This window comes from Mauremys mutica, chromosome 1 (assembly GCF_020497125.1).
Source record: "Mauremys mutica isolate MM-2020 ecotype Southern chromosome 1, ASM2049712v1, whole genome shotgun sequence".
Classification (NCBI taxonomy): domain Eukaryota; kingdom Metazoa; phylum Chordata; order Testudines; family Geoemydidae; genus Mauremys; species Mauremys mutica.
The window spans coordinates 210,888,718-210,902,978 of NC_059072.1; the positions used below are offsets into that span (position 1 = coordinate 210,888,718).

The following is a 14,261-nucleotide window of genomic DNA, read 5'->3' on the forward strand; positions in this document are numbered from 1 at the left end:
GCAATTAAAAAAATTAATTGCGATTCATTGCATTGTTAAACAATAATAGAATACCAATTATTTAAATATTTTTGGTTTTCTACATTTTCAAATATATTAATTTCAATTAAAATAGAGACTATAAATAAGAATTTTGTAGTTCTTATGCTCACTTTATATTTTTTATTACAAGTATTTGCACTGTAAAAAAACAAAAGAAATAGTATTTTTCAATTCACCTAATACAAGTATTGTAGTGCAATCTCTTTATCATTAAACTTGAGCTTACAAATGTAGAATTACTGAAGCATGAAGGGGCATACAAACATTCAGCATATCTGACACGTAAATACCTTGCAATGCTAGCTACAAAAGTGCCATGCAAATGCCTATTCTCACTTTCTGGTGATATTGTAAATAAGAACAGGGCAGCATTATCTCCTGTAAATGTAAACAAACTTGTTTGTCTTAGCAATTGGCTGAACAAGAAGAAGGACTGAGTGGACTTGTAGGCTCTGAAGTTTTACATTGTTTTATTTTTGAGTGCAGTTATGTAACAAAAAAAATCTACATTTGTAATTTGCACTTTCATGACAGAGATTGCACTACAGTACTTGTGTGAGGTGAATTGAAAAATACTATTTTGTTTATCATTTTTACAGTGCAAATATTTATAATAAAAAATAATACACACTTTGATTTCAGTAACACAGAATATAATATATATGAAAATGTAGAAAAACATCCAAAACGAATAAATTTCAATTGATATTCTATTGTTTGTGTCATTAAACAGATTAATTGTGATTAATTTTTTAATCAACAGCCTATATATATATATTTTTTTGCATTGATACACAAAGATTCCCTAAACTCCTGCCCCAATATAGTTGCATAATAGTATTAATTCTTGTATTTTCCATTTCAGTTTTACTGTTGGTATGAATTGTGGAAGAGTAGAAGCACAAATGCCATACATGGAATCCGTGTCAACACCCAAGTTGTTTTTTTATTTTTTCCCCAAGGTCACTATTTGCTAGATATCTCATACAGGCAGCTTGCTTCCCTTTTGCAGGTTGAAATTTGTGTTGGTTATGTTGGGATGGGCTAGAGCTCCAAAAGAAGGTTATTTTGTTTATGTGAAACATAAGGTCTCACAGAGACGGGATGTTTCTGCTGGAGAACTGGAGCCACATCCTGCTGAAAAAGTTGGCAGACTTTCATGAAGTTCTTATTCCTCATATTGTCGTGACTTCAGGCTGTGTTCTCTGTGAGTACTGACTAGCCCTGATGAGGCCTTGCTGTGTTAAGGCAAGACCAGAGGGAAACCAGCAAGGGGTGAGGGTGCTTATGCAGTACCAAAATAAAAGTTTGAAATGAAGAAGTAAAAAGATGCCAAAGTGGACTCCATTCAACAGACAAAAACTTAAGCTTCTTTTTGATATATTACAAAGATATTTTCAGTTCTTCAAGCAGGTTGGATTTTTTTTTTGGTATAATCATGTCTGCTGGGTTTTCTCTTTTCAGCAAGCAGGTTGGATTTTTTTTGCTATAATCATGTCTGCTGGGTTTTCTCTTTTCAGCCACACTGCGTGCTACTTGCTTCAAAGGAGAATTCAGCACCCGTAAAGCTTGGTGGTTTTGGGGTAGCTATTCAGTTAGGGGAGTCTGGACTAGTAGCTGGAGGTAAGAATTTTATTTTGTGCTTTGCCTTCAAAACCTTATGCTGAGTGTGTGTGGTGTGTGTATAGTGCTATAGCATTAAAAATGTACATTTCCAAGAGGAACATGCCCTACAAATTAAAAATTCTGCAAAAATTTTAGTATGCAACTCATGCACTAAAGGTTTTATGAACTTTATAAACACACATACTTGATCAGTCTAAATTATTAATTCATTAATAGTATACCTATATTTATTGTGTAAATATAAAGAGAAATTCCCTTAAAAATTACAAGTGTAATTGTTTTGATCAAGTTACAACTGAAAAAATCAGAAATTCTTCCATATCAGTATGTCCGTTCATCACAGTTGACGCACAAAAAGAAACAAAACTGATATTAAGATTGAAATTAAGGCCAAGGAAATTGAATTAAGGATTACTATAGCACCCTTAATGTTGCTCTGTTCTGCCCAGGTATAATAACACTTACAGTTTCCTGTCACGTATTGTGGTCACATGAGTTATAACCTGTGGATCTTTATAAATTATAATGCTGTAGTATGGGTATTGCATTCGAGTCTATTTCTTGATACATATATATTTACTGACAGAATGCTTACATTTTTCTGTGAATTTTATTTCCTCTAGCTACCTTCCATATTGTTCCAGACAATAGGGTTATGCGATATTCAGCCTGCACAGATGAAGACCCAATCAGTTTTCTGATGACTTCATTGCCAGGGTAGGGGATTGGTGCCAAGGATTTCATTAGGTTTTCTTTCTACAACAGGGGAGCAGTTGCACTTCACCTCCACGCTTCTTGAAGTGCTGCCTCAACTTTCTCTCCTCTAATGCTTGAATGGATCTGTTGCAATCTGACTTCTGTACACACCACTGATACTAACAACCATCAGTCTCTTCTGGATGTGTCTGAGATCCTCTTCTCTGTACTTGTCCTTCTGAGCCATTGTTATTGAATAAGATAATTATTTCCTTCTGCTCCATTTGCTTTTTTCCTGAGCTTTTTGTGTCTTTGTGCTCTCTTGGGTTTTCACCTTTTCCAGCAGCTTCTTCTGCATCTCTGCTTCTTCCCTTTTTCAGTGATATTTCTCGAGTTCCTAGTTTTGATTCTTTCCTTTTCCTCCTCTGTCGCTAAGTGACTTTATCCACTCCTTTTGTTTCAGCTATCATTACAGTGCTGCTGGTCTTACATGCCTGACTCCTTCAGACATCTTCTCCTGGATGTCCAACCATTATCCCAAGCTCCACCTGACAAAAACTGAATTTCTCCCAAAGGTTCTTTTGCCCCTCCCTTTTCTGTCACCATATACAATTCTATTATCCACCCATGACTGAGGCACTCAGCCTCATGATATCTTCATCCCCTATCATTCCTTCTCCCTGTGCTGCTACTGTTTTTAAATCCTGTTCATGGCTGTTTTGAAGCCTCTCTAAAATCTGGCCTCCTTAATCCCCAATGTGAAAATCTTCCTCTGTCTTGGTCATAGTTTGCCACATCTAGCTTTTTTGCTGGCATCCCCTCACCACCAGCTTCAAACTCAAATCTGCTTCTCTTCCTCCTCTTCTTCTTCTTCTTCACCTTCCAAGACCCTACAAAACTTCACTACACCTATGTATAGTATCAAGTCTTTTTTGTACTACTCCTCCCAAGTTTCCCTCCTTAAGAGACTCCTTATCTTTCTCCTCTCCTCTTCATGCCCTCTTTCATCCTGTTCCTTATTCTTTGAACAGCATTCCTCACGTCTGGCAAACATCCTCTTCCTCCTCCAGAAATCTTTCCTTAAACCATACTTTTTTCACAAGATTTTGGAAAGATGACTTCTGCAAGAATTATTCTCTTCAACCTCACGTCATCCACTGTATATCATATGGGTCAGAACTGTGCTGTCTGTAATCTCCTGGGAGCAGATTATCTACATGCGTATTTGTTCAGAGTTTAGTATGCTCTACTACTAACTCATCAATAAGCTCTCATCAATAAGCTCTATTTGTTCTTCTGGTTTTATGTACTGTAAATAAGTTTTGTTTTGTAACTTTAAAAAAAAGTTTCATCACTCCTCATCTGTCAGGAGTCTCCTGTATGAAATATGGGAGCTAGAGACTTTATAGAAGAACAGGGAATTTATCAGCAGCATATCATCAGTTCCAACTGTTTGCAGTCACAGATGTAATTTTGAAATAGAAAGTTGCAGTTTCTTGAGTTAAAAAACTAACTCTGTTTCACATAAACAGTTAAAAATTATATTTCTCCTCAGCTGCAAAATGCTATGTATGCGCTGATTTTTTTTCAGCCAAATTTTTTTTAAGAATTGTTGACTTAGGCAGTACAGTCCCCACACTTTCTTGCTTCTGCTGACTTTAGAAAGTCTGTGTGTTCCTGGCCTGTAGTGGTCTTCAGTAAATCTTAAAAATGTTTAGTAGCAGAATTGCTGCAGATGCTAGATGCTCACTGACATTCACAGATCCATAGGGGAGCAGCAGAAACCAGTACCATATATACTGCATGCTTGTCTACATGGGGAAATTTACTGACAGAACTATGCTGGTATAATTATACCAGTAAAACTCCCCAGGTGGACATTCTTATTCTGGGATAAGAGTGCCTTTTTCCAGGGTATGTCTACGCTGCCCACATTACAGCGCGGCCATGGCAGCGCTGTGACTTAGGCAGTATCGACACGTTTTATCGCCAGGAGAGCTCTCCCCTAGTCATTTTAAAAAAAAAAATACCCTGAACGAGCTATTTGTCCTGGCACTTTTCAGCGCTAAAACTTTTGTCGCTCAGAGGGGTATTTTTTCACACCCCTGAATGGCAAAAGTTTTAGAGCTGAAAGTGGCAATGTAGACACAGCCCCAGTTTACTTTGTCACTTTGAAAGTGGTATAAGATAAACCACTGTAGCTGCAGTGGTGTAAACTACGCTATACCAGAATAAGTATAGCAGTATAATTATACTGGTATAGTTCTGCCAGTAAATCTCCCCATGTAGACAAGCTGTTGTTCAAAAGCCCCTCATTTTACACGTAGATCAGTATTTTTGCAGTGATTTCTCTAAAATATATATATATACATACATACATACATTTGAGTTCTTCGGCTTTATTTTTTCTTTATTTTCATGGGAAAGTGCCTGTTTTCTCTACATTTTTTACAGTGACATGTCTGTATCTGACAAGCCCAAATTGCACACAATCCAGAAGAACACAATTGGAGAGAGCAGTTACTTCCTCAAAAAATCTATTAAGCTTGCCTTCGAAGGAATCATTTTTACTTTAGTAAGGCCTTGAATCTATACTGTTACCAAAAAGAAACTTTGTACCACTATAAAGGATTTTTTAAAAACAATTCTGTAATTCTACTGGTCAAGATAGTAAATTCAGTTTCCAGGTACTTGAGATCAGGCCAGGCTTTCACACTCAAAATTCTTCCACTTCTTAAGTCCCTTTTGCTTTGTTTGGAGGAGCCTCATCCAGCTAGTTCATCCTTTCAAGCTGACAAAGCGTCATTAACATAAAAGCCTGTGAGGACGTTAACACTGGACAAGTGCGTACTGGAGATAATTAACAAAAAAATGCACTCAAGAATTTTTAGAAACACAGCTATGCAATTTATTCAACTCTCAAGTCACCAGAGATTATTTTTAAGAGTCTGACCATTAAGGACACAGTACAAAATCTTTTGGACATGGAAGTCATAGTTCATTTCGCACTGGACCAAAAAGAAATGTGTGGAAATACCAGTGTGTTCCTTCAGTGCCATTAGGAAGAAACAAGGTGTATTGTGTTCTGAATTCACATTAAACCAAGATGGAATTTTCTCTGTATAGAGAATACATATGGCTTGTCATACTTTGTGAACAGCAGGCTACTTTCATAGAGGAAGATAAGCAGCCAAGAGTCCTGTGGCACCTTATAGACTAACAGACGTTTTGGAGCATGAGCTTTCGTGGGTGAATACCCACTTCGTCGGATGCATCCGACGAAGTGGGTATTCACCCACGAAAGCTCATGCTCCAAAACGTCTGTTAGTCTATAAGGAGCCACAGGACTCTTGGCTGCTTTTACAGATCCAGACTAACACGGCTACTCCTCTGATAGAGGAAGATGTCTGTCAATATGTTGGGAACAGTTCAACGTATCTGCTTGGTTACAATGTGATAGGGGAGGCAGGTGGAACATAGCAAGTTAGTGGTTACATGTATGTAAACTCACATCCTTGTGATCTCTGCTTCTTTTCTAGGAAAGGTGTACAATATTATGATTGTCAGTTCTTTGGAGTTGTGTCTCAAAATACTTTCAGTGATGTATGTTTTCAGAAGCAGTAACTGTAGATCAGATAGAAACGCATCTTGACTGTCAAGTCCCCAGGTCTTTTGAGGAGGGTATGGGGTAAAAGTATGACAGAAAAGGAGCACTGAGTCTACCAGTGATTTTTTTTTTCACTTAGCTTATGTATTTTCTCTGAGGTTGAGCTAGTACCATTAACAAAAATAGATAAGTGCAAAGAACGTAAACATATTGGTAGTTCTGCACTGGCTACAGAGGTCTTAAAACTCAGTGTTCATCTGGATAACAATTCCATTCACTTTGTTACTAGGAAACAATCTTCAAGGCCAATTGTGTCATCCCAGTCCAGTACTGATTTTGCTCAAGGCATAACTGCTAAATATTAGTTACCTAAGAGAGCTTCCCCCAGGATCATGTAATATCCTCACAGATCAAAAAAATCAGCTTCATCTTACTAGAGAATGTGATGTGTTCTCTGCATAGGGTAATATGCAAAAAGTCAGTTCTCTTGGTGCTTCACTAGCCAGCATTCTAGAATTCTGACCAAAATGGCTGAGTAAGAGACTATCATATAGTTTGCTGAAGATCAGACTGTGGCTTTTGGGACAGTCTGAGAAGTCCTGAATATTGATGGCTTCCCATCCATATGTAATTATATTCTTGGTGGGGCTAAATGCTCTACATTAACTTGCTAGACGTTTCAGAATATTTTATTTTATTTCCATACAGACTAGATTTTTTAGTAGCCATTTGCTCTACATTATAATGTTCAAATTATGTGGCACGTTGTTCCTTACATTTTCTAAGGACACGTTAGTATTGTAAACACACAATTCCTTCATTTATCCCCCAAATTTTCTTCTTTTCACTTAGATAGTACGTTAACCCACTGTATGGTGAGAAGCCTACATAAACTAGATTTTAGGAGGAAAATAAAAATTTACTTTGACAGTGCTTTGGCTCTGACAGATTTCATTTTATTCAAAAGATACAAGTTGCCAAAAACTCATTTCTGCATCTAGGTGGATTTCAGAGTGCATTTGGCAGACCTGTGTGGCTAAACAAAAGTCTATTCATGAATTAATTAAGGATCAGTCTACTTCCTCTATAGCAGTTTTGTGGGCAAGGAAGGCCCATGCATCAATTGTTGTAACTTATCTGGATACCATGTGGTCTTTGCTTTTATACATTTTCTGGACCTTACAATCTAGATATCTAGTCTAGAGATGCATCTTTCAAAATAAGGTTTCTTCAAGCAGTAGTCTTTACTGAAATTGAAAAGTTTTTTTTCATTATCTAGTCATCTCCCTCACACCTGCTTTAAAAGTTTCTATTGTCTGGAATAATGTGGAAAGGAATTAGAGGTAGTAAAATTTAACCTATCTGATCTAGTTTGTGATTCCTTTATTCCTTTCACATTATTCTAGACATCCCACTCTTTTTGGAATTCCTTAATTTAAAAACATTTTACTCTATTATGAGAGGTCGGATGGTGATGTTTGTTAGTACCTCACATTTTTTTTCCCTAAAAATTATTTGTTCCAGTTGTTCCCTTATACATCGTTCAGACACTACTGGTGTTGAAAGAATCTCCTACTGATATCTTGGTCATCAGTCCCCTGCCTTAGGGATGACAAAATCTGATTGGGTCTCTATATATACTCTTCTTGTGGAAAGCATAACCCTATTGTCTGGAATAATATGGAAGAGTCATAGAAACTAAATGATCAAAGGTAAGTCAAAATTTATCTTTAGCACTTGTGAATGGTTTTAAGATTGGCAACACTGGAGACTGAAGCTCTCTGTTTATCCACAGAACGCACAAAGCAAAATTATCAATTGTGCAAGCTTCCTCACACTACATTGTAATGTACCTCAGAACTGATTGATCTGGAAGGGTCCCCTTTAATGGTGAGAGGGCATAAGTCTCCGTATCTATTCAGACTTCGCATTCTTTGCTGAAACAGACAACATAAGATCATTTTGTGATGTGGATATTTGTCAACAGGAGATTGGACAGACTGCCATCATATTCAGCACATGCCACTGAAGAGCCTTCAGTTACTGATCTGATTTGATCTAGATCAAATTAGAGTGTGACCTAGAAGCACAAATTATAGTCTTCCAGATCATCCAGGCCCCCAAATATTTTCTTAGTGGTAAGGTATATAATGCTGCCAACTGTCATGGAACACTCTGATTAAAAATTATATCATCTGTGCTCTAATATCATGGACTTTACAGGGAAGCCATAATTCTGAATTTCCTCACTTTGATCTCAGTACTAATGTTCTAAAGTGGTGGTTTTGCTAGTTGTGTCATTTTAATAGCAGTCCAAATTGCAGTTTCATCCTTTTGTCTGAGTAAAGGGGTCTCCATAGACTTGCTTACATTAAATATCAACTAAGTTATGTATAGCACAACTAACCTTTAGGGTTACCAGCTTATTTATATATCGAGGCACTGAACTCCTTACATTCTTCTTTTTTATAATTGTTTTAAAAAATTAAAATAAAAAACATTTTCTTATGTTTATTTCCTGGATGTAAGGAATAATAGAAAATAAATTAAATACCGTGTTTTCGTACATTTACATCAATTCATTGGGGGAAAAATGGAGGGAGTGCTCAGCCTGGTTATTGGATGAAAGAGTTCCTTGTGCAGCAGAAGGAAGAAAGAGAGTTATCTGGTGTATACAAAGGAACAAGGACTCCTGAGGGCCTAAGAGACTTTTCATTTAGAGAGGAAACAGGAGGGACCCTACTGTGAAGATTGTTTTATTGGGAAAAAATCCTTCTATATTGGAGTCTATAAAACCAGAAATTATTTTATTTAAAGATGTGATATTTGGAAAGGAACTTGTTTACTACCTAGGCAACCTTTCTCCAGAGCTATTAAATGTAAACATCACCAGAAAAGGAGCTGCAGCATTTTACCACATTAAATATGGGGGGAGGGTAGCACCTTGCTGACTTGAAAAAAAGAAGTTAGCAAATATCATAAGTGTATTGAAGTGTCCTTTGCCCTTTTTAGGGCATTCAGCACATAACCTTTGAAGTTTCAACTTTAAAAGGTGTTTTGCATGGTATACAGTTTTTTAAATCTGCTTTGCTGACATAGCAGCAACACTGTGAGGCAGTGTGGAAGACCTAATTTTTGAAACATAACCTCATTAGTTTCATTTCCTTTTCTGATGAGGACAAGAACAGGGGAAATGCAAGTTGTCCCCCACACACAATTTTAACTCTGTTACATAGTGTTGCTAAAATTCATGTTGTTTTTTTCCTGCCTTCCAGCTTAAATGTCACAGTCAATCAGATTGCCATTTGTTTTGTGTGTGTTCTTAAGTACAGGGTGAAGTATGTAATCCTAAAACAGGTATAGGGTCCCTACATTCTTGAAGGCTCTTCAACCAAAACAGTTTGCTGAGACAAATAAAGAGATTTGTTATTTGCACTGGGGGCTTTCTCCTGGCTGCTCTTTGCCAGGTTCCTTTTCAGGTCAGCAATGACATGAGCTGCTACAATAGCCAATTTTATGATCTGCTCAAGGATGCAGTCTTTTCTGTCAAAAGTTCTAAAATTAGTTTATGTAGCTCCCATTTCAATGAAAACCTTTTTCTTTCTGTTTTATGTAAGTACATAGTACTCACCTAACATCTTTCATCCAGTTACCTTAAAGTGCTGAACAAAATAGTTCACAATATCCCTGTATAATGAGGAATTACTGATGTGCCCATTGTGAAGATGAGGAAACTGAGACATTGAGCTTTGTACAAGGCCACATAGCAGGTCAGAGAAAACAGGGTAGGGAATAAAACCCAGCAAGTTTGACTACTTGTCTGCTACTTGACTACTACTGCCTATGCTGAAAGCTCATAACTTCATTTGAAGTCACTTGTTAATACTGAAATTAATATTAGCAAAATGGGTGGGTTCTGCACTTAAAAAAACCCTTGCATATCATGGTTATAGTTGTCAGAACTGCAGCTGCAAAGTTTTATATTTGTCTTGTTTGTTATGCAGTAGCTGTGTATTTTTTGTACACACTAACTATAATTAGGAAGAGAAGGAGGGCCATTTAGAAACTGTTACCCGAGCCTTGTAACACTTTCTTTAGAAAAAATAAGGAAGCTGATTAGTACATCAGTTTCAAGTCCATACTCAGAATGTTTCCAGATTATAATTTCAGGTGTTGGTCTTTTTTTTTTTTCTGTATTGCTAAGTGTATTGATCAGAATGTGTAAATAACTTTGGGATTTTTTGTTTAGGGTGTTAACCACTAATAAATATATTGTTTGGTTAAGTAGAAAAAATGCTGAAAGAATATATACTAGTACTTTCTTGTAATTGCAGGATACTGTTGAATATTTTTGAGGTCATAATTAAAGAAACGCAAAAGATGAGGTTTGATATTGAGAATATACAAATGAATTGACTTTTTATTTAACCTAAACCAAAATGAGACAAAAAGTCAGGCTGTATCTTTCAACTTCCATGTTGCTCGACCTCCTTTCTCCCCTCAGAGTCAGTATCAATGTCAAAAATGGACCAAAAAACCCCAGACAATGCCTAGACTTTATAGGGGCCACCATCAACTCAGTCAGATCACAAGCCTACCACCCAAGGGACAGGTTCCAGATTCCACAAGAACTCATAATTTACGTAGCCAAGAATCCTTTAGTCATGGCCTGGACTACCTTATTCCTCCTGGGCTTCGTATTCTCATCATGTCAGACAACACCACGACTGTTGGCTACATCAACAAACGGGGGCACAAAGTCGAAGGCTCGAAGAAGAGGAGGAGGTTACTTACTGTAACTAGAGATTCTTTGAGATGTAACTAGAGGTTCTTCTATCTGTTTTCCACTTCCCACCCTCCTTTCCCTCTGGATTTGTGGTGGAGAAGGAATTGGAGGTGCAGTCAGTCTGACCCACACTTCATCACCTTCGACAAAACCACCTTGGACGAAACCTCCTCATCCAAGTAGCTCTACCATTAACCATGAGTCAGGGAGCATGCACGGCTCAGTGGACACTACTTTCAGATTCTCTGGATCCAGACATATGGTGCGCATGCATAAAGCTCTCAGTGGCCTATAGATAGGAACCACAAATCTCGAAGAACCTCCAGTTACAGGTAGGTAACCTCCTCATCCAAGTAGCTCTACCATTAAGCTGAAGAAGACTCTCCTATAAGCAGGTTACTACTAGCATTGATATCCTCTACATGGATCTGTAGGCACTCGGGGGTGAAAAAAACATATGATCCTAAGCAACTTGGTAATCTTTGACTCCATAAATGCCCCGCCTCAGAGGTGGGGTGGCTTAGTCTGGGCCATCAGAGTAAAGAAAACCCTTGACCCTTTGAAGGATTCCACATAACCCTCCCCTTCTTGTGGTCTAGAGGATGAGGGTTCTGTTGCTGATTGGTTTGGCAGATGGGTGCAGGATAAGTCTTTTGGCTCCCAGGTACCTCAAAGGAGGGTTTAAAAGCCTTTTCCTCCTGCCCTGAGGCACCAGTCTGCACTGGGAGTGAAGCTTCCCCTCTCCCTCCCATTGGGATTAGAGTAGGACTCCGTTTCTGGCTTTGTTGTGAGCACTAGTCTCCTTTTTGGGATTCATAATTGAATTTTTCTCTCAGTACCACATTGGCCTGGACAAGGTGAGGTTTTTTTCACCTTTCTCTCAGCAGCCTGGGGACCTGGTGGATAGGTTAGATTGTAAAATTAATTTCATTACAAATTGGCACATGCCCAGTGCAGGTAATCATTCAGTTCCCTGATGAATCAGAATTGGAGACGGATTAGAAGAAGGCATTTATAGAAGGTGGGGAATGGGTTGGGGTTCCTAACATCTGAGACAGTGAGGAAACAACCCCGTCTTCCCCACCCCTTTAGCCCTCATACAAAGGGAGAGTGGCGAAGTCCCACCAGTGGTGCTGGGACCAGATTACAGGGAGCAGGAGCAACCCTCCACCACCAGATAGACGGATTACAAAGGAGGATGACCTGCACTGGATAAGTTATTGCCAGATAGTTGTATAGTTGCTTTATACAACCAAGTTAAAGCATATTGCTGATATTTTGTCGTCTTGTGGTGCCCAGGAAAAAGCAGTCCAGCAGAAGTCTTTCTGCAAGGCAACTTTGAATAGTGGTAGCATTAAATGGTGATAGCAGTTGAGTCCTTTAGGTTGTAATCCCTGTAGGGCAGAGAGCATCTTTTCATCTGAGTTTGTACAGTACCCAGCACTATGGGCCTGACTCAGGCTTTTGGGCAGTACCATTGTCGAGTCTAGGCGCATAAATGATGATAGATCCAGTGATGGTGGTAGCAGCTGTTAGCCAGACTCATGATTTTCCCCAGATGTTACCATCAGTGGCTGTGAAGTCCTAAGGCTGCTCATGTAGTACAGACAAAGCTCCTATTGCTGGAAAATTACATTTGCAATTCTTCTGTAGTTCCTTTGCAACAGGGACCATTTGGGGATGAATGTATAGAGGGCGATAAAATGAATTTTATTATATTTGTTCAGTTTAACATGTCAGTTAGTAATTGAGCAAAAGTAATAATAAAAAAAAAAAGCTTGTTTTTACTCCCTTGAAAGTTCAAGGGCATTGATCATAAAAATAATTGTTTGGATGGTCGTCCTGTTTAATGACTAGTTCAAAATCTGCCCCCAAAACATTAGCATCTGATGTGAGTTTGTGTTGTCAATATAATTCTTCAAGGACAGTGTTCACACGACAAAAACAGTAGTCACTGTTTGATACCCTTCAGCGAAAAGGCCAAGGACATGGAGCCTGAACAGCCATCTCAGCTCTAGAGGTGACTCCTACAAATCAAAGTTAAGAAACTTTGGTAAAGTATTTAGGTGGGAACAGTATTAGGTTTTACCTGTTCTGTGGATAAATAAAGAGCCTTGCTCTCCATGGCTGTCAAATACTTGTTATACAGCACATTTCACCCAAGGATCTCAGAGCTTTTTTAAATAACCTTTAATTACATGACAATAAGGTAGGTAAATATTTTACCCAATTTATTGATGGGTAAACCAAGGAGTGGAGAAATTAGTGATTACTCCATCCTGACACATTTCACAGATACTGAATATAGAAAAGGAAAATATTGTCTTTAAAAAAAAAAAAAGTTTAATCCGTGAATAAAACTTTCCATTAAAACTGTTTGTTTCAGTTTAATGCAGATTAATTTCTTTCCTATTCACTTTTATTTTCATGTTTGAAACACATCACTTTACTCAGTTTTGTTTGTATTTCCATTTAGGACGTGTAGGAACACCTCATTTTATGGCCCCAGAAGTAGTAAAAAGAGAACCCTATGGGAAGCCTGTAGATGTTTGGGGTTGTGGAGTGATCCTTTTTATTCTACTAAGTGGTTGTTTGCCTTTTTATGGAACCAAGGAAAGATTATTTGAAGGCATTATTAAAGGAAAATATAAGGTAAATGACAGTGTGCATGATTACTTTTTCACTGAGGTAAAACAGTGCTGTAAAAAATTCTGGAAGTTGCTTTCTATATTTTGGCTGCTAATTAGCCTGACTGAAATTTGCAAAATTCCACAAGACAAACAGCTCTCTCTGTGCGAATAGAGATACCTATATCATTATTGATCCATTTTTCCGTGGTGTATGTGTTTAACAGTCTCTGGCATTTAGATTACCATATCATTTATCTAGGTTAAGCAGCTAAAGTAACATCAAAATTGGACCCTGATCTTACAATGAGTTCAGGGAGACCACTTCCATGCATAAATGTTTTTATGATTAGGGCCTCAGTATGTATTAGATGTTCTGTGTTATCTGTATGACTGATATATACATAAACTCTTATATGTATTCCTCCATTTTATAAAATTTCTCACATGTTCTAAATGCTAAATGTGATAGCTAAAGAATGATCTCATTAATTTAGTAAAAATATTTGTGGTTATCTTAGTATACAAATGATATCATACTTTTGTCGTATTACACTGTATAATAAGCTATGAAATAACTGATTACTTACTAAGGAGCTACTTGTAATTGATAACAAACTACAGTGTATGAGGACAAACTTGTTTCATAACACTTTTCGATATCATGGAGTCATTATGAGGAAGGAGCTAAAGCCCTTTCATTTCATTTCTTCTTTGCATACATCAAAATCACACCTTTAGTACATTAGGAAAGTTGTAAGAATATTGCCCAAAATCTTGCTAAAGTTTGATAGTCCTATAATATGTAGTATTCTTTGTATTAATTAACCCTGGTATGTCTACTCTGCAGCTGAGAGCCTCAGAGGAAAAAAGTGCT

At 37.6% G+C, this 14,261-nt stretch overlaps 1 protein-coding gene across 8 annotated transcripts in view; it reads left to right on the plus strand.

The window, feature by feature from the left end:
* CASK (calcium/calmodulin dependent serine protein kinase) overlaps positions 1-14,261 on the plus strand; it is a 428,246-nt gene that overhangs the window by 268,530 nt on the left and 145,455 nt on the right. For 7 of the 8 annotated variants that reach the window (XM_045002670.1, XM_045002673.1, XM_045002674.1 and 4 more), the window contains exons 6-7: positions 1,563-1,665; positions 13,234-13,409. In XM_045002670.1, coding sequence (XP_044858605.1) covers positions 1,563-1,665; positions 13,234-13,409 — 279 coding nt within the window. Of the gene's footprint in view, positions 1-1,562; positions 1,666-7,658; positions 7,684-13,233; positions 13,410-14,261 lie in introns of those variants that run through there. The other variant, XM_045002678.1, reaches the window with a different exon arrangement.